At 39.5% G+C, this 23,313-nt stretch overlaps 1 protein-coding gene across 2 annotated transcripts in view; it reads left to right on the top strand.

The window, feature by feature from the left end:
- Positions 1–23,032, top strand: part of LOC139949592 (serrate RNA effector molecule homolog B-like) — a 28,481-nt gene extending 5,449 nt beyond the window's left edge. For both annotated transcript variants that reach the window (XM_071947998.1, XM_071948000.1), the window contains exons 5-21: positions 633–821; positions 3,619–3,788; positions 4,596–4,749; positions 5,438–5,531; positions 6,008–6,091; positions 6,650–6,785; positions 7,325–7,542; positions 8,597–8,737; positions 9,076–9,417; positions 9,655–9,825; positions 11,421–11,574; positions 12,347–12,455; positions 13,526–13,679; positions 14,203–14,473; positions 17,027–17,120; positions 18,012–18,047; positions 22,912–23,032. In XM_071947998.1, the coding sequence (XP_071804099.1) occupies positions 633–821; positions 3,619–3,788; positions 4,596–4,749; positions 5,438–5,531; positions 6,008–6,091; positions 6,650–6,785; positions 7,325–7,542; positions 8,597–8,737; positions 9,076–9,417; positions 9,655–9,825; positions 11,421–11,574; positions 12,347–12,455; positions 13,526–13,679; positions 14,203–14,473; positions 17,027–17,120; positions 18,012–18,047; positions 22,912–22,975 (2,581 nt within the window). In that variant the 3' untranslated portion in view covers positions 22,976–23,032. The remainder of the gene's footprint in view (positions 1–632; positions 822–3,618; positions 3,789–4,595; positions 4,750–5,437; positions 5,532–6,007; positions 6,092–6,649; positions 6,786–7,324; positions 7,543–8,596; positions 8,738–9,075; positions 9,418–9,654; positions 9,826–11,420; positions 11,575–12,346; positions 12,456–13,525; positions 13,680–14,202; positions 14,474–17,026; positions 17,121–18,011; positions 18,048–22,911) is intronic.
- Positions 23,033–23,313: the final 281 nt, after the last annotated feature.

The raw sequence follows: 23,313 nt of genomic DNA, 5'->3' as shown, positions 1-23,313 counted from the left end.
GGGCTACCCACTTCACAGTCCAGAAGGATGTAGGCATGGGTAGCCACCTACTCCTAGGGCTGAAACAGGGTTACCCCCTTCACAGTCCAAGGATGTAGGCATCATCCACTAGGAACCACCTACTCCTGGGGCTGAAACAGGGCTACCCACTTCACGTCCCTAAGGATGTAAGCATGGGTATCATCCACTAGGAGCCACCTACTCCTGGGGCCGAAACAGGGTTACCCCCCTTCACAGTTCCCAAGGATATAAGATGATTGTGCAGCCCTGATACTTCACGACGGCAACGACGGCAATTGCCGTCGTTGCCCCTAAATTATTTATTGTCTATTGTAAGTACTTGTTCTTTATTTTGTTGAGTTAGATGAATGCTTTCTTTTTTCATTGGGTAACAGTTAGAAAATGGAAAAATTTGAAGAACTATCTTTTACAGGCAACTCAGAGTTGTTTTTTTTTTCAAACTGCCGTCGTGCCCTTCGCAACTTTTTACGATTGCCGTGATGCCCTTCCAAATTTTTGAAAATTGCCTTGGTGCCCTAAATTTTTACAAAAAGTCAAGGCAAAACTGCCGTGCCCCTTAAAAGCCGAAGTATCAGGGCTGATTGTGTTTTCTTCTTTTTGTGTTCTTACAGGGGTGGCCAAGATCACGACCACAGCCGCGGCCCCCACGGGCCCCACATCATGAGCTTCAAGCAATTCCTCGCGTCTCAAGACGACATGATCGACGATACCGAAGCGGTGCGTAAGTACAACGAGTACAAGGTGGAGTTCAAACGCACACAGCTCAGTGAGTTCTTCCTGGCGCACAAGGAGGAAGAGTGGTACGTGATTGGTCAAGGCCATTTGAAATAATGCAAAAAGTCCCCGAAAAGCCAACTGATTGGCTGGTTTGATGTAAATTGAAAGATAGTTTGAAATGTCCAAAACTTATACAAAATACTGATACAAATGAGTATGGTTGTGTTTTTTTTTTTTTTTCAGAATTTTTTTTTGTTCACAGGGTAATGTTGTGCTTTGTTTTTAGACGCTTAATTTTGGTCTTTGCTCATGTGAGGCGAGTAAAAAAAAATTTTGAGCAACCGTTTTGATTGAGAAATCCTTGCCAGGTTGTATTTGTTTACAAATTGTTTTCATTGATTCAAATAGTTTGTCCCATTTAAAAACACCATAATTTTTCATAAACCTGTTTACACAGGGTTGGTAAGGCTGATGACATAATCGCAGACAGTGTTCATGTTTTATGTGATCAACCATTTTCATGAAATTACAAACCTGTGAAGATTTGGGCTTAATCCGTTGTGTGAGTCACAAGAAAATAGTTGAAAAGTGTGCACAGTCTGACAGTTGGCAGTGTGTACAAAAACCAATTGTAACAACCCAAATCAGCTGTTGTACATTTTTCAGGTATTCAGGTATTGACCCGGTTTACCTGACGTCATCATCAAAAGAATATTGAATGCGCCATACTGGTGGGCAATTTCACTGTACGTTTTTGTATATAACTCTATGATGTGCGTTATGCAGTGAAAGTGCGCGTTTTAGGCGACGCGGCATTAATACACGTAAACCTAACTTGCCCACCAACATGGTGAGCGCGGATCAGTCGCCGCAAGTTACGCGCGTGCAAGGGGTCATTAACCTGAATATGACTTCATTTTAGAGGGAAATATTTCACAAAAAATAGTTCTCGTTTGATCCTCATTATCAGTAAGCTTTCAGACTAAAACTGTGTGTAACATGTATCTAGCCTAGCTTCCTTGATGGCTCTCCAAAAGTTTAGTCAATGGAGGAAGATTATTTTTTCTGATAGGTAAAACAAAATTTCCTCTCCAGTTTTTATTTGTATGTGTGCTACTAACCCAAAACCTATTTCTCTACAGCAGAGCCTCGTCAAGAAACACTCGTCCGGGATCATTTAACTACTCGCGATTTAACTAGTATAGGGCCACTGCGCAAAAATGCAGTGAGATAGCTAGGGTCAAACTGAGTTACCAGCAACAATTTAGTTACTAGGTTCGCGTGTTCTTTCCCTGTTAAACTAAAACAATAAATGCCACGACTGCAAGAAACACCACCTCGGAAACCCCGCCTGCTCCTTCTCCCACGATCGTGCCCTCCCCTCCTCGGTTTAAAAAAAACGAGGAGGGCGGTGTGGATGTAAAACGGATGACGTATTGCCATGACAAGGATGGCGTTAATAGGATTTCCCCCAAAAAACACAAGAGGGTTGTTGTTCCGTCTCGTGAGTTAAGATTGCCGGCGGAATATTAACGGTAAACAGGTAGGGTTGAGAACATCAGTGGTGGTGGTAAGGTTTACCATAAATAGCACCTCATTATCCAAGATCCAAAGTTCACACACAATGTACCACTCTATGTTTCCCCCTCGTAAGAAAAAAAACCAAAACACAAAACGTATGCATGCTTTGATGTTGACACAATGGTTTTGTTGTGATTTCTGCAGTTTGGACACCTTTTACTTAAAAAGTTGAAGGTGGATTTTGCACAGTTATTTTTTTCTTGGGACAAACAAAAATTAAACAAATCTGTTTAACAAAATGGATTTGATTGTTTCTGTATTTTTGGAAAATTTACAGGCTTTTTGTAAATCACGTACATCACAAACTCTACATTAACTCTGAGTTAAAATTTTGAACCGTTGAAACAGAACAGAAGAAACAGAAATTGTTATACAATGACCCCCATGTGCATAAATCACACTTTCGTAAACAAATGTGTATGGTTTTGGGTTAAAATACTATTGGAAAATATTTTACTATACCCCCCGAAAAGTGTTTGAGAGTGACTCTGGTGTCATTGTTTGTGCTCACGTTATTATATGTGTAGCAGTTATTTATTACACAATGCCCAGTAAGCAATTTTGAGCTGTTGACAATGTGTGTGGACTAGATTCTTTCAAGACATTTGGACAAACAAGAAGTATTTCCTGCCTTTTGTTAATTTTGTCCACAAGTTGCCAATAGTTTATTCTGAAACTTGAAGTTATTTCATTTCCGTTCACACGTTTTAAAGTCAGTCTATTACCAGTGTCAGGTCAGGGGTGGATTTCACAAAGAGTTAAGACTAGTCTTATCTCGAGTTAAGACGAGTACTTGGGACTAGCCTTAAGTTTTTTATATTAAATCCTAGAACTAGTCCTAAGTTACGACTATCTTTGTGAAATTGATCAAAGGTCATTTTCAAATATATCAATAATAACTCTCTCAAAGTTAAAGTTTTTTATTTGAGGACCACACTAGTCATAAAGGCTCATTCTGACAGCTGCAACCGAATTAAGCCTAATTTTATGTGCACAAAATCTCTGCCAAAAAGAAAACACCCAAAATGCTGGCAATGAATCTGATAAAACTATCACAGATAGCAAGTACATGTACATATACTTTTTTGTTAATCAAAAACAAGGGGATTGGAATAGTTTCACATTTCCGAATAAAAAAAATAACATTGGCTCATAAATTATTTACAACTTCACTGGACAAAATGTCAAAAGTGCTATTCATGGCATGATTTTATTTTTTAAAACCAACACCTCTTCGCCGTTCTACTTCTCATCTATTGTTGGTTCGGGCAACTTGCTCGCCCCCTCTCCTGTTGATAGGTTCCGCTCCAAGTATTACCCCGATGAGGCGGAGAAGGGCAAAGCGGATGGACTGAGGGCCGTCAAGAAGCGCCTTCTTGTCTTCCTGGAGCTCTATGAGGAGAACTGGCTGGATAAAGTCAGACTGCAGCAGGATAAAACAGAGGAGATCAGCCGGGTGTTAGATGCTGGTAAGGTTGCGAACAGCTCAGCCGGGGCCCAATTTTTTTATGCAGCTTTTAAAGGAACACGTTGCCTTGGATCGGACGATATGGTCTATTAAAAGCGTTTGAAACCGTTTGTTATGAAATGCATATGGTTAGAAAGATGTTTTAAAAGTAGAATATAATGATTCACACAAGTATCACTCGAAACTGCACGGTTTTCCTTTTACGTCGCGAACTATCACGGTCGGCCATTTATGGGAGTCAAAATTTTGACTCCCATAAATGGCCAACCGTGTTAGTCGACAGGGTAAAAAGAAAACCACGCAATTTCGAGGCATATTTGTGTAGATCATTGTATTCTACTTTTACAATATCTTTCTAACCATATACATTTTACAACAAACGGTTATGGAACGGTTTTCAAAGACCAACTCGACCGATCCAAGGCAACGTGTTCCTTTAAGCACACATACTAGCTAAACGCAACAAAATTTTGCTTACCAGAATATGGTTGAAATGTATAGTTAAAATGAAAACTAAATTATGATCCCTGGCTGCACACTGCAGTAAAACGAATGTGTGGCTTCTATCAAAGATGTTGACAAGGAGACCACCATCAAAGAGCTCAATAACTCAATTAAAAGAGCACAAGCACTTTAATCCCGAGGTCGTTGGTTCGAATCCCGCTCTAGTCAATGTTTCTATGTTAAACCCCATAATCGTTAAAATATACCCAGTCGGTTTCTTTCCCTTGTAGGTTAATATTCTAACATGAAAACTAAAAACACAAAGTACTAATGTTTTTAATGTCGGAATGGTTTTTACACGCAGCCGTTATTAAGATGGAAGGCGGCTCAGCACTGGACCTTAAGGCCCTGGATCAGGTGATCTTGTCTCCACGGCGACGGATGACATCAGAGAGCCAGCACCCTCAGCAGAGTCCGAGGGGGAGTCCGAGAGGAAAGGCGGAGGCCAAGAAAGAAGAGTAAGAACAAAAATTCTTCTCATATTTTCGTGGTGTCAATTTCTTTTAAAATGTTTGTAGATCTTTATGTGCAAGAACTAGTTTCCAAAAATGTTTGTTTGTTTACTTCGCTATACTTTTCTGGAGAGCAAATGCTACAATTGAATTGTTCCCTATCATGGCAGGCAATTAGCTCAGAGTTTTGCACACAATGGCGCTCTCTTGTGTGCCTGTCCCCTAACGCCCTGTGACATGTGCACTACGTTACTGCCTCTTTTTCTCTTAGCAGGGACAGGTAAATCACATGTGAATTTACTAAAGGTCGGGTCATAGATTGGTAATTACTCCAAAAAATAAATGACCATAAAAATGTACTCGATGTTGATAGAATGAACTTTTTAGAGAAGTGATTCCCTTTGAATTAATTTGGGTTTGGATAAAATCTAAAAAACAAAAAAAATTCAAATCAGAGAAAGGATTTATACATGAATAGTTTATCAGAATTCTGAGGATTGGTGTCCGTTCATGAATGCTTTTGCCAGAGATGCATTTGCTACCCACGTTTAACCTCACCAAGCGTGGATAGAGTCAGTGTTCTTGCACCTTACTTGAGAAAGATACAAAAAGGTTGATCATTAAAGTGCTAGAAGTAACGGTGAACAAATTTGAGGGAGATGTCAAATATAATTTCTGGTTTCACTTTCTTCAGGTCCAAGGAGGAAAAGACCAGTGAGAAAGTGTCCGCTTCCGAAGCCGACAAGAAAGCAGAAGAGGAGGAAAGCAAACTGGACGACTCTGGAGAGGTGAGTAAACAAGTCTGGGTTCTGTAGATCTTTCTTATGTTCTGATCGGAGTAATGACCCTACAAAAGGGGACCAGACCATTTGAATAGCACAGGCCAATGCCCCAATTTCATTGAGATGCTTAAGCTGCAATTGTTGCTTAGCACATTTCTGCTAAATCTGGAAAAGTAGTGAGTATACAGTGCTGACAAACATATCGGTGTAAGGGTAAAACCAAAGTTAATATTCTTTATCCCCGATGCAAAGTTAACATCTATTAAATCATTGCGGTACCCACTGGTATACCTAAGGATTCAAACTGCCTGTAGCTACTGGTCAATCTCGGTGGTCTAGTTGGTATGACACTGCTCTTGAATTGCAAGGGTCGTGGGTTCTAATCCCATCTGATTTATCTGTTTGTCAAAGAAATCAGAAAGTACAGAGTATACAGTGCCTGCTTGTAAGGGTGAAATTAATTATTTTGAATTGTTTTTCAGATCGTTTCCCCGAAGGAGGATGATGAGCCCAAGTCGCAGCCAGATGAGTCAAAGACCCCGCCCAATGGAGAGGACAAACCTAAGGTAGGAACTATTTGTGGTTTAGAGACCATGGCGGACACAGGCAGCTTGTACTGAAATTCCCATAGTGGCTGCAAGCAGCTGGTTTGACCTACTTCGATTCCGTGAAGAGGTCAAAGTAAAGTTCATGTCTTGATATGGAACTTTCCACTTGTACAATAGAATGGGAAATTTACAATTGCTAGGGGACTTCTAAGATTAAAATCAGTCTGCCTTCATAAGTTGATTTGGGTTTCTGTGAAACAAGATCCTGGTCTGTTATCTTTTTTTTTTGCATTTACACAATACATGCAACATGTACAAATCTGGTGACTTTGTTATAATTTTCCAGAAAGTCTAACACTTCGACAGTGTTCTTATTCGTTAAAATTGTTGGCGATGTTGTTTTTTAAAGAGTTTAAATTTTTGCTTAATCACAGATTACTTTGTTTAACCATGTAGTGCGCATTTTAGGCAACATGGCGATTGCTGGCTTATTACTGGAGTTAATTTTACAACATTGTTGCACTTACAAACTATCTGTATTGCTTTCTCATGACTTTTAATCTTTTGTCATCACAGAAGGGTTCGCAGGATAAGAGAGGGAAAAAGCGCAAGCGTCATCGGGACAGCGACTACGAGAATGACAGCGGTAGCAGCAGCGGGAGCAGTAGCAGCGGGCTGGAGTCAGACTCGGATGCTGAGCCAGTACCCCCAGGTGAGTAAGAACTGACCAAGACCCCCTTCTCCTTTACCAATTTCCCTTGATTGTCCTGTTAGAACTACATGGAAAATCTGGGCAAGCACTACCTACAAATTGCAGACTTGAGAATGGAAGAGGTCTTCATAATGTAGGCATACTAATTAGTAATATGTATTTTCATTGCTTTCAAACCTCAGTATAGGGAATTTGTATACAGATTTATAGATTTTAAACTCCTACCAAAGGTGTCAACTTGTGGCAGTCCTCGCTGCTAAAATAAAGGATTCGAACTGCCCCATGCTACTGGGCAACCTCTGTGGTCAAGTTGGTAAGACACTGCACTGTAGATTGGCAAAGGTCGAGAGTTTGAATCCCACCCGAGTAATATGCCTGTGGTTTGTTTCAACATAATGCAGAAAAGTACTGAGTAAACAGTGCTTAATACACACATCGGTGTAAGGGTAAAACCAAATGCTATTAATTTTGCTTTATCGCATCTCAAAATGGTTTTCCTATGAACTAACTATTTATTTTGTCTGCGTGACGGGTTTTAGGTCTTGATGATGACGTCATGCCAAGCGATAAACTGGAGGAGGCCAAGGAGACGGAGAAGGCCAAGAAAGAGGCAGCGGAGGAAGATGACGGTGAGCTGAAGGACGGAGACAAGGAGGGTGAGGAAGAGAACGAGCTGGTGCCGAGACCACTCCACAAGACCTACTCGCTCTTCATCAGGAACGTCTCACCAACTATCACCAAGCAAGAAATAATATCGGTAAGTTTGTCAACCCTATCACCAGACTTCTTCTTATTCACTGTTCCAGCCATATTCTGAAATTATGCCCATCATTATTAATAACAGTTATATTAATAATAATAATAATAATAATAATATATATGGATTTAGAAAGTGCACAATCTAAAACACATTAAGCATTGCGCTTCGGCATTAGATGAAAAAGATGTACAGGTTTTAAACATTGTGAAAACTCACTGCTAAGAAATTAGAAACAGTATACTTGTGTGAAGAGGAGTGTCTTCAATTCCGTTTTGAAAGACTCCCGAGAGATACAGTGTTCTGGATGGAAGTTTGTTTCAGAGAACAGTGCCAATGTGTAGTCACAGTAACGAACTGTCAAGGACTTGGGAACTACTAGGATGGGTGAAGGGCCATTTCGAAGTTAATAGTTGCCCAGTTTTATCTTGAGCAAGTCCACAAATGTAGTCAGGTGCTATAGGCCATGGAGTGACTTGTATATTTTCAAGTCAAGATTTCTAAAACAATCCTCTGTCAGACTGAAGTCAGTGGAGATTACGGGTTATGCTTTCATACTTCCTGTCCTGTAAAGCCATTGGACCCTTTCGGTAAACTGTATTGTCCAAGGCCCACACTTCGTGTATTACAACTTCTATATCAAACAACAAACCTGTGAAAATTTAGGCTCAATCGGTCATCGGAGTCAGGAGAAAATACTTGGAAAACCCACCCTTGTATCCGCACGTTTCGCCGTGTTATGACATGTGTTTAAAATAAATCCGTAATTCTCATTATCGAGAATTGATAATTGTTTTACTGTTTTCTCAAAAAGTAAAGCATTTCATGGAACAATATTTTAAGAGAAGTCTTTCACCATTACCTTCTGTAAACCCTGTAAGTTATTTGTAAATCTGTGAACTTTTATTATTTATTTTTCTGTACCGAAAGGGTCCAATGGCTCTAATTGATATATATAGTTATAGTATTAACCAAGTCATTTATGAAAGTCAACCCTTTGTGTTTTCAACCTTATCATTCTATACAATGTTATCTTTTTTCAAAACATCTTCAGCTCTGTAAGCGATACCCCGGTTTCATGCGTGTGGCCCTTGCTGAACCCCAACCGGAGAGGAACTTCCAGCGTCATGGCTGGGTGACCTTTGACCGCAGCGTCAACATTAAGGAGATCTGCTGGAACATCAGTAGTATACGGGTAAGAAGAAAAGTGTCAAGCTGTTTGTTTTTTTCCCCACTGGATTATCTTTTGTTTCCAGTGAGTTGACTAAGCCTGGGTGACACGTGAGATTAGTGTCAAAGTCGCGACTTGTGATTGTTTAATAGAGTCACGACTGCTGTTATTCAACTACTGAATTAATTGTGTCGCCACGACTACTACAAAAATAGTCGCGACTTTCTGCTTGGTAAACCAAACATGCAGGTGACAAGGCAAGAAGTTAAACTCAAAGAAGGACGTATAAACAAAGTTTCATCCTGAAGTGAAAAAAGGTCTACCATTTCTTATTTACCCAAATTGTCTTTGCCCCTTAATAGCTGAGAGAGTGTGAGCTGAGCCCGGTCGTCAACCGCGACCTCGCCAACCGCATCCGCAGCGTGAGCGGCATTACTGCCCACAAGAAGATCGTCCGCTCTGACCTGAAGCTTGCCGCCCGTCTCATCCAACAGCTGGACGAGGACCTCCGCCTCTGGCACCACGAGGACGAGGTGGCCTTTGCTAAGGAGGCCGCGGAGAAAAAGATACGAGAGGAGAAGCGCAAGGAGGAGGAGAAGAAGAAGAAGGAGGAGGAGAAACTGAACGAGGACGAAGGAGAGAAGAAGGAAGATGGACAGGATGAGCCGGAGAAGGAGGTGGAGGAGGAGAAAGAACTGGAACGGGTAAGTAATAATAATAATTATAACTTGTTCTAGCACAAAAACTTGCCTAGCACAGAATAGTATCGCTTAGCAGAAACATCATATCAGCCAAAATTACATTAGGTTTCATTGTTGTGGCTGGTGTCCCACTAAATTTTTGCTTTGCACATCAATTTGTCAAGCAGTACTTTTCGCTTTAGAACAGCTTTGTGAAATTGGGCCCTGTTAACTATTGGATACAATACCTTTGAATCTCAGATCATCATCCCCACCAAGTACCAGTCCAATCCGATCTTAGAGAACATCACGGACTACCTGGTTGAGGAGGTGAGTGCTGAGGAGGATGCCTTGATGGGAGCTAAGCCTGAAGAAGAAGGGGAGGAGACTAGCGGAGAAGTCATGTTCATCAGGGATGAAGAACTCAATAAGGTATGTTGTTGGTACCAATGTTGCCTCCTTTCATGTAGGTTGTATGAGTGATGACCTTTTTGTAGCCACTTTTTTATAGTTCAATTAATGGTAGTTCTCTTTAGGACCAAGCTGGAGAGGAGAGCTTCCAGACAGGAACTTTGTTTCTTTTTAAGGCAATCTTTCGGGCTCCAACTGTTTCTTTTCTTTCCTGTATTGAAATTGCTCATTGCTGCATTTGAAATGTTTTAAAGGCACTGTACACGTTTGGTAATCGTCAAAGACCAGTGTTCTCACTCGGTTTATCTCAACATATGCATAAAATAACAAACCTGTGAAAACTTGGGCTCAATCGGTTATCGAAGTTGCGAGAAAATGATGAAAGAAAAAACACCCTTGTTGGACGAATTTGTGTGCTTTCAGATAGGAACAAAAGACTTCTAGCTAGAAGTCTTTTATTATTTTAGTTAGAAATTGCCTCTTTCTCAAAAACTATGTTACTTCAGAGGGAGTCGTTTCTCACAATGTGTTATACTACCAACAGCTCTCCAATGCTTGTTACTTAGTCAGTTTTTAAGTTTATATTTGTTTTGAGTAATTACCAAAGATGTACCTTCCCTTCAACCTAATTAATGTGCATTATTGTAGTTTTTATCTACTCGAGAAACGAAATAGATATAAAAATAAATTTGTTGTGGCCCAGTTAAGGGGACTGTGGCTGGACATTGGATCTTTAATGCTTAGTGCTTTTCGTCATGGAGAATTTTTTTAAAACTCTGACGTGATATTTAAAAAAAAAACTGAACTTTACAGGCATGATATTCTTCCTACTTTAGTCTGATTTCCGATTTTTTTTTAACCCTTATCAAAATAATTGTGATTACATGTAAATAGCCTGAAAAGTCTATTAAAAACCTCAAAACCTACTTTTTCAGTCAGCCTCAATCATTAATCCTTTGTTGTTTCGTTTAACTTTCTTTCTTTGCATTGTTCTTGTTTTATTTATTGTTCAGCGCTTTGATCTGTGTTAAAGGAACACGTTGCCTTGGATCGGTCGAGTTGGTCTTTGAAAAGCGTTTGTAACCGTTTGTTATAAAATGCATATGATTAGAAAGATATTTTAAAAGTAGAATATAATAATCCACACAAGTATCACTCGAAATTGCGTGGTTTTTGTTTTACCTCGTCGACAAATACGGTCGGCCATTTATGAGAGTCAAATTTTTGACTCATAAATGGCCGACCGTGTTAGTTCGCAAAGTAAAAGGAAAACCACGCAATTTTGAGGCAAATGTGTGTGGATCATTGTATTCTACTTTTAAACCATCTTTCTAACCATATGCATTTTAAAACAAACGGTTACAGACGCTTTTCAAATACAAACTCGACCGATCCAAGGCAATGTGTTCCTTTAAAGGCGCTATATAATTACCTATATTATTATTATTGATATTACTATTATTAAAATCTTCACCATACTATGTACAGGTAGGTCAGCCCTTGTACTTGATAAAATTTGCCTACTTTTTTTCCCAAGGACCCAAAATCATGCTTGGCTTTGGCTATCCGATATTGTAATTTATTTTTTAATTTATCTTGTGCGTCTGGGTACTCAGGTCCTTGATCGGTTGATAGTGTACCTGCGCATTGTTCACTCTGTGGATTACTACAACGCTAGCCAGTACCACATTGAAGAGGAGATGCCCAATAGGTGTGGTATCATCCACAGCCGAGGGCACACCCCACCTAGCAGGATCACCCACAAGGACTGTAAGTGTTAACCTCGGGGTATAATAATACGTTCGTGGCGAGGCATACACCAGAGATGTAATTTCTCTGTTTGTTAACCGAAAATCCCTTCTTTTTTTTAATCCCCCCCCCCCCAATTTAAAAAATAAATAAAAATAGGCTTATATTATGTATAATTAAAATCAAACTATTAAATATGAAAATAAAACCATATAGAATGCCCCATATTGCAGAGTAGGACTTTAAAATCCCTGAAGCAGGCTGGCTGACTGGATGTGCTAGGTGCTGAGGTTCCAACCATCCCCCCCCCCCTCGCCAATAAAACTTTTTGGCTTACTGTGGAACTGTCTCCAGACGACGATCAGAGCATACTGATCGAAACGTCGAGTTGAAACCAATGTTTCTTTTCAGAACCACCCCAACTCATTAGAGAGAGTCATTACATGGTGTTACCGCAAACCTTTCCATGTCGTATTTCCACCATGCAAAGTTTCAAATCCTACTTAACTTTCCTTAGGTTGCTCCTGCACTGAAGGGTTTTCAAATGTACTGCACAACTTTTATTTATAGTACAGTAGTCAAGTTGTGTTTTAAGAAAACAGGGGGTCATTAGAGAACAGTTTATGGTAATGGAAAAAAATGTGTATGTCCCTTTTTGAAATCAAGTATCATGATGAGGACTTGAACCCTTTCTGACGACTCGGCCATCAGAAGTTGAGTCCGTTAACAATCTTCCTGTTAAGTGGGTATTGATGTTTCTATACGTTTATTGATTGTTTTCTTGTTTCCATAGTGACCAATTGGCAGACAACGTTTGAGGCCAAGTTGTCCAGTCTTCTGAACGCTGCGTCTGACATTCCGGATGAGGAGCTCACCAAGCTGGGCAAGAAAGACCAAGAAGCATATCCTTTCACAATTTGCTTTGTTATTGCTTTTCACTGCCTTTGTTCTTGATGCTGTTATGGGCCTGAAATCAGCAAAACCTTAGAAATCAATAAAAGAATGTAAAAAAAAATTAAATCTCCAAAACTCACCCTAGCGCAAGTTTTGGAGATGCAAACTTCCATGGTATCTGTTTTAAGGCTGCGTCCAGAGATCTCTGGACGCAGCATCTATGCGGTTGGTACTTGCTGTCGTTAAACATGGAGGGATTCAATGCTCGTGATGAAAATATTGTGACATTTGTTTTGCTGCTGTCGCTGAAACTTTGCAGTTGACCTTATCAGTCTTGATAATTTTTTCGGCACTTCGAAATAAAGCTATTGACAAAATAGGGAGACCGTCGACATAGGGCTAGATAAATAGCTCATTTGGTGGAGCGCGAAATGTTAATCAAGTGGTCGTTGATTCAAATTCCGCTCTATTTATTTGTCTTTGTTCAACCCAAAATCATGTAGAATGTACACATTTATTAATAATAAATAATAAGAGACATTTATGTAGCGCTCTTACACAAGGTATCATAGCGCTCTACAAGATCTTAAGCAAATAACTAATGGAAAATAGTCAAAGCAATCAGTCTTTGAACAGGAAAGTTTGAGATGTTTCTTGAAAACTGAACAAATTTGATGAGGGAGACGGTTCCAAAGGCGCGGAGCATGTACGTAAAAAATACGATTCCTAGCAGCGGAATGCATCTTTGGAACTGCCAAGAGTGTATTGTCTGAACCAGAGCGAAGGCCAGGTCTTCCAGGTTGGTAAATCTTGATGACACTGGTAAAATATGTAGGAGCGGTATTGTGAAGACATTTGTATACAATGGTGAGGATCTTGAAAACAATGCGTTGATGGACTGGGAGCCAGTGAAGTTGATGGAGAATTCAGTTTCTTTCCTTTGTGGTTTATTATTTGACAATTCTTCTTACAAGTCAACACTATATTGACAACAAACATAAAAATCTGTGACTCTACCTTTAAAAGTGTTCATCAGTTAAACTTGATGTTCGATTTCCTTAACTGTTCCTTCGTGCACTGAGGTAGAGAAGTTTGTTCGAGCCAACACCCAGGAGATGGGCAAGGACAAGTGGCTGTGCCCCCTCAGCGGCAAGAAGTTTAGAGGGCCGGAGTTTGTCCGCAAGCACATCTTCAACAAGCACTGCGATAAAGTAGACGATGTTAAGAAAGAGGTAGGCAAATCTCTTCACTGATACTATGTAGGATTTGAAACTTTGCAAGGTGGAAGGTTAATTAAGAGAGGTTTTCAATGATGTTGGGGGAAATTGGAGGAATCGTTCAAGAATTATTTTAGGAAGAGGGGGTTCTTTCCAAAATCCTCAAGTTTTTTTAAAAGAGTGTCATAAATGGCTGATACATTATTGGTTTTTGGAAGAGTACATTCATTCCAATCCACTGGTTTTCAAAAAATAAAAAAGAATGGTACATCATTTCATACATGTATGACCAGTGCAGCATATGTGAAAGTTTACATTTCGTGTCATCAAGTCCGAGAGCTGTAAATGTAACACTCCAACAAGTTTTTAGATGTGAACCCTTCCATCATATTAAAAGTTGCCAAAGACATTATTACAATATCCATAAAACATAAGATTTGGAAGTTTTCTTCCATAGAGCTGTGTACAGATCCTGCCTGCAGGAAGTCCAGGCTTGGTGGCTCTTTTGTTAAACATCCGTCAAAAATTTTTTTTGCAGGTTGCTTTCTTCAACAACTACCTGAAGGATGCCAACCGCCCCGCACTGCCCGACCCGCAGGCCCCAAATAAGCCCTCCGGTGGTGGGGACAGACACAACCAGGGCGACATGCACGCAAGTGGTGGCAGCGGTGGGATGGGTTTCCAACAACAGCAGCAGCAACCGCAGCAGTTCGGCAATCAGATGATGGGCTTTGGCGGGCAGCAGCAGCAACAGCAGCAGCAAGGGGGGAACAACTTTGGGAACCGCGGTCCTGGGATGTTCAATCAAGGTAAGGAAAGGTGTAACTTTTGCCCAAAATGTTCCGGCAGGAGTCTGACATTTTTTTAAATTGCTCATTAGAGATTGTTGCATTGTGTATGTTTGTGTGTTGTGTTGTGTGGAATGCAAGTGTGATAAAATATAATCTATCTAATATATGTATCGTAGAGAGCGGTTATAGCACCATGTACAACTATGTTGGAATTACAAACATGTGTGGCTCTAAAATGCTAATACAAACAATGCAAATAATGCTATATTTCCATATTTGTTTTCTTCAGTTAGCCTTTAATGATGCATCTTGACCTATTTTACGAGTCAAAACTAGTTCTACCATTTCCACCGCTAATGCATGTTTAATTGTCTACGTTATTTCAATTAATATGAGTAATCTGTACTTGGTAATGAAAGCTCATGCTCAAAGTTTCCCATTTTGTGTAGCCCTTCACAGTCGTATTTGTGTTCATGCACTAAATGTACCAGTATTACGTACAGGTACTACGTACAGGTACTAAGTGTACCAGTACTACATGTATGTACCCGTACATTTTTGACATGTGCTGGCAGGGGTCGAAATTGCCACTAGCCCGCTAGCCCGGGACTACCAGATTTACAGCCGGGCTACTCATTTTTCCAGTTTGATAGCCCGACGGGCTAGTGGAAAAATAATGCAAAAATCATCATCACAAACAATAAAGAACTATGTTATTGGTGTATTGTAAAGTTTGAGCCGTGACGCGAGACATAATGTGTCTTTCGGGCTACCAAAATCTAATCAGGGCTACTAAAAATTATTGGTCACTAGCCCTGCTGACTACCATGGAAATACACTTAATTTCGACCCCTGGCTGGTACGTAAGTAAAGGTAGTACCTGTAGAGGTAACGCATGCACAAGTACTACATGTACTAGTGTACAAGTACAGGTACTACAACGTGTACAAATACAGGTACTACAACGTGTACAAATACATGTACCCAACTGTTCAAAATTACCGTTGTTCTTGCCTTGCTGTTTGTCCTTTTCCTGTGCAAAACTTTGGTAACCTTTCTCTTTGGTGAATGTGTAATACCTGAAACAGCATACCTGTCAACCATTACAAACGGAATCGCTTTGGTTTGATCAGGAGCCATCCTTATTTATAAATGAAAACAAACACCAACAAACCAAAATAATGAAAAAACATCCCGATTTCTAAAAACACGGAAAATATAAGAAAAGAGGTCGCTTTTTTCTCTGTCGGTTTCTGCCCTTTCACTGGCTATGGTTTAACTAAAGAGGGCGCTTTTACCTCCACCATAGCCACCATTGTGTTTGAAATTATCTTTCCACTATCATACAAGTGTAAATGCATGTTTAAAGCGAGATAGTCAAGAGAGCCCCTCAAAGCATTTGTAGACATTTCGCACGGACTATACGCAACCGTTAGAAGAAAAAAAATGCGCTTTTCGTGTCATCTGTCTGTGTGACTTGCGTACCGCAGGCTGTGGAGTAGGCGATCACGTTATCTGTCCTGTTCTCGCGCTTCTGCTTCGCTGCTGCTTGGCTGCTGCTTCACTGACTAGTGGCTACAACTTATGAAGTTCCCTTTTCTGACCTTTCAATGTTGGCAGGTATGAAAATAATTGCATTTTCTTCTTGATGTGTTTCACCCTTTACTTTGGTGATAGTTCTTGCCTTAATGTATTTTTGATGCTGTGTGATCGTTAATCCTACAAGTGTCTCAGGCCAATTCAATTTTTTGGACTGCGTGTTGGTAGGGCCAATCAAATCGTTCTTATCCAGGACGCATTTGTACTGGTTAATACAACAAACTACCTGTACCTTTAAATGACCTTTGTGAAAGTTCATTTTGTGACCTACAATATAGTTTGAGAAGTCGGCTTTGAAGTTGTGCATGCCTTGATTGTTTCTCAATTATGTATTGGAAATTGTGTAAATTAGTAATTTTTGGGCTAAGTCAGAGTGCATGGTATCGCAACATTCACATTTAATGCATGGCACTGATAGGGTTAAAATCATACAGTATTACCCTGTGCTTACATGTAAACTTGCGTATTTTTTAATGTTGATGTGGTTTTTGTTGTGACACAAATTTGTTTTGTTTAACATGATTGATGATGACAGTTATTTATTTGAATTGCTTACATCTATTTTCCAGTTGTGTTTCTTTCGATTAGCAAATTTACTTGTACTTTTATTTTTTGATTCATTCTGTTGTTTTATACAAAATAGTTTGTTTTGTGAACGTATTGATGATATTTTTTTATTTGAACCATTTGTTAACATTTATTTTCCCCTTTGTAAAACATTTTTAAAACTCGCCCAATATATTATTGGTCAATTTTTTTTTTTTGCTTTTGCTTTTATTCTAGTTTTTATTGTAATAGCGTCTTGAGCACCTTGTTTGATATGGTTGCCTTATAAAACTTTGATATAATTTATTTATGTTTTATTTATTTTTCCAGCGCATTGAACAAAATTATATTGGAATTTGTGCTGTATAAATGAATAAATTACTATCATTGACATGGTCTAAATGTAAATGTTTGATTGGATTTTAGGTCAGCAGTTTGGACATCAGCAGCAGCAGCAGCCGCAGACATCATTCCAGAGGGGTGCCTACAGCGGAGGGGGCTTCAACAGACAACGCAGCAGGTAACAGTTCAACATCCTGACCATCTGCTGTTCAATATGGTGTCAAAGACCAGTCTTCTCACTTGGTATGGTGTCAAAGACCAGTCTTCTCACTTGGTGTATCTCAACATATGCACAAAATAACAAACCTGTGAATATTTGAACTCAATTGGTCGTTGAAATTGCGAGATAATAATGAAAGAAAAAAAAACCACCCTTTTCACACAAAGTTGTGTTTTTCAGATGCAACTCCGCCAATGAGCACGGTTTGGTATGTTTCACTGCAACACCAAAAGATTCCAAAACAGCCTCTTGCCCTACCTCACCAAGCTCCTGAACTCCTAGAACCATGTTAATATAATTGCTTCATTTTCTGGTCTTAAATGTATACAAATGTAGTGAACCTGTTTGTACATAATTATCTGGCAGGCCATTGCTTTTGTGATTTTTTTTTTTTTTATCAAATGTTCACTATGTATTTTCTATTGTAAAGCTTTTTAATAACTAATGTAATATTTTTTAATTATTGTAAATTATGCCGCAATTCAGCGGTATGCTGCGATGGCATTTTTAAATAAATAAACAAATTTAATTAATGGTTGATTTCGGCACCTCAAAATCTAATTCTGAGGTCTTGAAATCAAATTTGTGGAAAATTACTTCTTTCTCAAAAACTATGGGGTGGGGGTTTAGTGGTTATAGTTTGAAAAGGCAAGTTCTTTTCCCTGGATACAACAAATGGGACTAGAGTAGTGTGAAAAAGGGCTTAAGTCATCCACTGCTCTTCCTGAAATTGTCTTTTTTTTTTTTTCAATACAGAAACATTGTGCTTGAATTTACCGTGTATTTGAAATAATTACCAGGTGTTACTTCCAGAAAATCATTGAGACATTTCCACCTTTTGACTTTCAGATTCACCAAACGAGGGGACCAACAGTCGACAAGAAAGTGAGTTCCATTCCTTTGTTATGTGCCTCCAGGTCTGATACTTCACGGAGGAAACGAAGGCGATTGCCTCCATGCCCCCTGGTCATTGCCTTGGTGCCCTTGGAATGCTCATACAGTAGAAGTTTACACTTTCATCATAGGGTGCCCTTTACCAAGGATAAAATGCCTTGGTGCCCTTGCCCTTTTATAACACAAAGCATATAGGCCTGTGCCTCCCACTCTGGATCTTTGCCCCCAGTTCATCCATTGTGATGTAGAATGATATGGGACACATCAATGTTTACCACTCTACAATGTCATATCATGTGGTGAATGCATCCACTGTACAAAATTCAACCCTCCTGTAGACCGTATTAAATAACCCCTTTTTTGCTATGAAAGTCGCCATCTTGTAGGGCAAACCGTATGCGCGTCCAAATATGTACATCAATGAAGCACTCATCACGCAGCATTCAAGGTTTTATTTCAACAGCACATACGCACGCACACTCGCAAGCACACTCGCACAGACGCCATGTTGTAGGGCAGATATACAGTCTGTTGTCTGACAGCTCATTGTCATCCATTGTGGGTTTGGAATGATATACATACGAGCCTACATGTATGGTATCAAGTGGTGAATGCATTAACAGTACACAATCAACCCTCTCCTATTATATGGAAAGGATTGCGGTAACACCATGTAATGACTCATTACATGGTCGTTACATGGTGTTACCGCAAACCTCTCCATATCGTATTTCCACCATGCAAAGTTTCAAATACTACTCACACTCCTATTGTCGGTTCATTAAATGTCATCTTCTGTGGTTTTGAGTGATTGATAGGATGTGCTGTAACCAGCGTACCTACAGTTTATGACACCATGTGGTGAATGCATCCACAGTACACACAGTCCTACTGTCTGACCCATGGTAATGGGGGTGGGGTTGGTCATGGGTTCAACTCCCACCTGAGCTGCCTAGGGTTATTTGTTCTACATGACTTGGGGGAGAATTGCGTATACTGTGCTTCTCACACATTGGTGTAAAAATAAAACCAATAGTCATAACGATAAAGTAGTAGTCATTACTCTCCAGCATCCTTCCATTCTGCCGCTCAATAATGTTAATAAACCCCAGCTAGAGCGCAGACTGCGCAACTGAGAGCAAACATTGAATGTGCCCCTCTCCCCTTCCCCCACCCCCACCACTCTTGCGCTCAATGTTGTAACCCTAGGTAGAGTGCAGAATGTGTAATGGAAGCCAACATTGAAATAGGCTCCCCTGTCCCCCTTCCCTGCCCCCCCAGTGTTTCACTCAATGTTTTTAACCCCAGCTGGAGTGCAGGCTGTGTAATGGAAGCCAACGCTGAAATGGGCTCCCGTGCCACTTTCCCTGCCCCCCCCCCCCTCCTCCACTCAGCCACTCAATGTTGTGTTAAACCCAGCTGAGTGCAGAGTGTGCAACTGAGTGCCACAATTGAATGGCGACAGGGGCCCCAACGAGAAATGATTGGGATTCTACATGTAGCTTACCATGCATGAATCGACAGTGTAACTATACCAATCAATGCATAGGTTGGAAAGCCTGTACTGCTTTGTTTTTGAAAGAGCAAGGACACTAGTGCATTATCTCCTTGGTAAAGGGCACCCTGATGAGGAAATTGTGAATTTCTACTGGAGCACTTCAAGGGCACCAAGGCAATGACCAGGGGGCATGGAGGCATTCGCCTTCATTGCCTCCGTTGTGAAGGTTGTACAGCTGTAATTTCCAAGCATCAGCCATAAGGCCCAGTTTCATGGCTCTGTTTACCGCCGAATTCTGCGCTTACGATCACAATTCCCCGCTTACGTGCAAGCGCCAAATTTCTGCGCTAGCCTTGTTAGCGTAGAATGCCTTTTAACGCAGATAATGCTTGCGCAGAAGCCCAAATTCGCCACTAACCCATGAAATACGCTTGCCGTAAGCACAGAATTTACAGTTCTCACTCACATCTGTGTAAGGGTTTAAATCAAGAAATGTTTTTTATGCTATAATTTAACATCCCAAAATAAGCATAACAGGCCTCAACATTTTTTTCCGTTATGTCTGTACACTTTCAGCTTTGGGAAGGGCTGTTCCTGAAAGTGTTTTGGCGCTCCTGGAAACGTTTATAATCGTTAGATAACAAAAACTCGGTTTGAGATTTGTCTTTTGACAAAATATATGTACATGTACATGGTATGAATAATTTCTCTTTAAGCAGAAAAAGGACAAAGATTTTACAGTCCAGTGCATGCGCCATCCATTAACCAATCCCCCACATATTATAGACATAACCAAACCATGAACATAACAATGTCCAAATTGCTTTTATTACACTTCATTGCTCTCATGCAATTTGCCCTTTATGTTGACATTTCGCAAGAACACTTTCTTTTTTTTTAGAAAAGAAAAAAAATACGTCCATTCAACAGATGTAGATGAGGGATGGGTAGTAAATTACCGGCCTTTTGTTCTGCCTAACAATAATTTCAGTGAAAAATTAATGGGTGTCTGTGTTTTTGATTGCCGATTCATTTCGTTTAAAATTATTTTATTATTTCTTCTTTTTTTGGTAAATCATCCACGGAAAGTCCTAAGGTGATCATAATTTGTTGCCAGGGACATCATGTTTTTAATTGAATGTTGATTTATCGACACGCCGCCGCAGGGCGAGCGATTTGTTAATTGTCGACCTGTCAGTATTGTAAATGTAAGGCCATTAAAAAAAAAAAGTGTTTTGTGCCTGCCTTTTTGAAAAAAGGAAAGAGGAGGGCTCTTTTTTTTTTTTTGAATGGCCACCCGACACATTTTCAAAGACCTGTATGCTTCGTTTTTGGAAGGGCAAGGGCACCAAGGCATTTTCTCCTTGGTATAGGGCACCATAGGAGGAAATTGTAAATTTCTACTGGAGCGTTTCAAGGGCACCAAGACAATGACCAGGGGGGCATGGAGACAATCGTATTGCCTTTGTTGCCTATGTGAAGTATCAGGCCTGCAAACCAGCTGGGCTGTTTTAAAAAAAAAAATTTAAAAAAAACGTTTGTCTCCTTTTTTTGTAATTAAAAAAAAAAAGGAGGCGGCCTGTTAAAGCCATTATACACTTTCGGTAAACAGTATTGATTAAGTCCAACACTTCGTGTATCACAACTTATATAAAATAACAAACCTGTGAAAACTTAGGCTCAATCGGTCATCGGAGTCGGGAGAAAATAACGGGAAAACCCACTCTTGTTTCCGTAAATTCCGTAATTCTCGCTATTGAGAATTGATATTGTTTTAATGTTTTCTCAAAAATTAAAGCATTTCATGGAGTAATATTTCAAGAAAAGTCTTTCACCATTACCTTCTGTAAAACCCTGAAAATTATTTGTAAATCTGTGAACTGTTTTTTTTTTTTCTGTACCGAAAGTGTATAACGGCTTTAAAAGTAATTTAGCGACAATGCTTAACATGTTTTTTTTTTTATTTGGCCTAAATATATCGCCGCTGGGTAATGGAGTTATTATTTTACTTGTAGGCCTAATACAACACATTTAATGACAGTAATTCATCGTTGTATGCTATTAATCGAGCACAGTTGGTTGATTTTGCCAGTCTTTAGGTGAAAATGAGCTAATCATTGTAGATAAAATTAATTCCTCCTGGAGATGAGCAGAATATACTGTTAGAAATGTCATGACAACACCCACCACTCCCACAAAAAGACATGTACATGGTTGTACCCGCAAGTTAGCTAAACATTTATAAGTAGGATTTGAAACTTTGCATGGTGGAAATGCTATATATAAAGGTTTGCGGTAACAATATGTAATGACTATCTCTAATGAGTTGGGGTGGTTCTGAGAACAACTCAACATCTCGATCAGTATGCATGCTCTCTCATGGGAAAAAAAAGAAGAATAAAAAAAGACGATCAGAGCATACTGATCAAAATGTAGATTTGAAACCAACGCTTCTTTTAAGTACAACCCCAACTCATTTGAGATAGTCATTACATGGTGTTACCGCAAACCTTTCTATATTTATTTGAAGTTATTTCTTCAAACTAATTCCTGTTTTAAATATACATTTGGTGTTTGGAACTGTTCAATTGGTTTAATGACAGTGGACACTATTGGTTGTTGTCAAAGACCAGTCTTCTCATTTTACTTGGTGTATCTAAAAATGTGCATAAAATAACAAATCTATGAAAATTTGAGCTCAATTGGTCGTCGAAGTTGCGAGATATGAATGACATAAAAAACACCTTTGTCACACGAAGTTGTGCGCATTAAGATGCTTGATTTCGAGACCTCAAATTCTAAACTTGAGGTCTCGAAATCAAATTCGTGGAAAATGTCTTCTTTCTCAAAAACTGTCACTTCAGAGGGAGCCGTTTCTCACAATGTTTTAAACAATCATGTACTATGTATCAACCTCTCTCCATTACACGTTACCAAGTGAGGTTTTATGCTACACAATTGTTTTGAGTAGTTACCAATGGTGTCCACTGCCTTTAATCCTCTGTAAATGTGGTGTTTTTGAGATATCTCTTGGCGAATTATGTCCCTGCAATCTGAGAAATGTCTGACAGTTACGCTTCTCGGCTTAAACATTTTGGGCATACAAACTGATTTTTTTAATATTTTTTTTTTTATTTTTTATTTTTTTTTAGTTATTACTCATAAAGCTTTATATTATTGAAATTAGCTGTAGGCTACTTCCTAACCAAAAGTTTTTATTGCCATTATCCTCATTATCTTTGAGAATGATGACCAAACGTATGTATCCCTTTCCGTTTTTGTTTAATGTCATTAGTCTGTAAATACAAAAATATTTATTCATAAATTTTGTCCATTTCTTTTTTTGTGTGTTTTTAGGGATCCAAGGCACATTGTGAACTATCGGGACCTGGATGCACCAAATGATGACGATTTCTTCTAAGAATCTTCTTGGCTCTTCAAAGTGGGTTTGGTTTGGGGAGGGAGGATGGGGGAGGGAGGGTGGGGGAGGGGTCATTTACTAGAGAGACAAAATACTATAGATTTGTGCGATATCATAGAGTTAGACAGGGATGAGATTGTTCAGTCTTTTGGCTAAATTCAGTCTTTTTATGTCAGCCTGGTGAAGAAAATCAGACAATATTTTGGTTCCACAAATAAAGAAGTCCTTTTAATTTGTCTACTCTTCCGGTGCTTTTGATACTGTTTTCAAAAGCTCCTTGGAATCTGTAGCCCCAGGGGTTACCAAACAGTAGAAATGCCAACATTTCAACAAACCTT

Source organism: Asterias amurensis, chromosome 17 (assembly GCF_032118995.1).
Source record: "Asterias amurensis chromosome 17, ASM3211899v1".
Taxonomy (NCBI): Eukaryota; Metazoa; Echinodermata; class Asteroidea; order Forcipulatida; family Asteriidae; genus Asterias; species Asterias amurensis.
The sequence above is the reverse complement of the archived record's forward strand: the minus strand, read 5'-3'. Positions and strand labels throughout refer to the sequence as shown.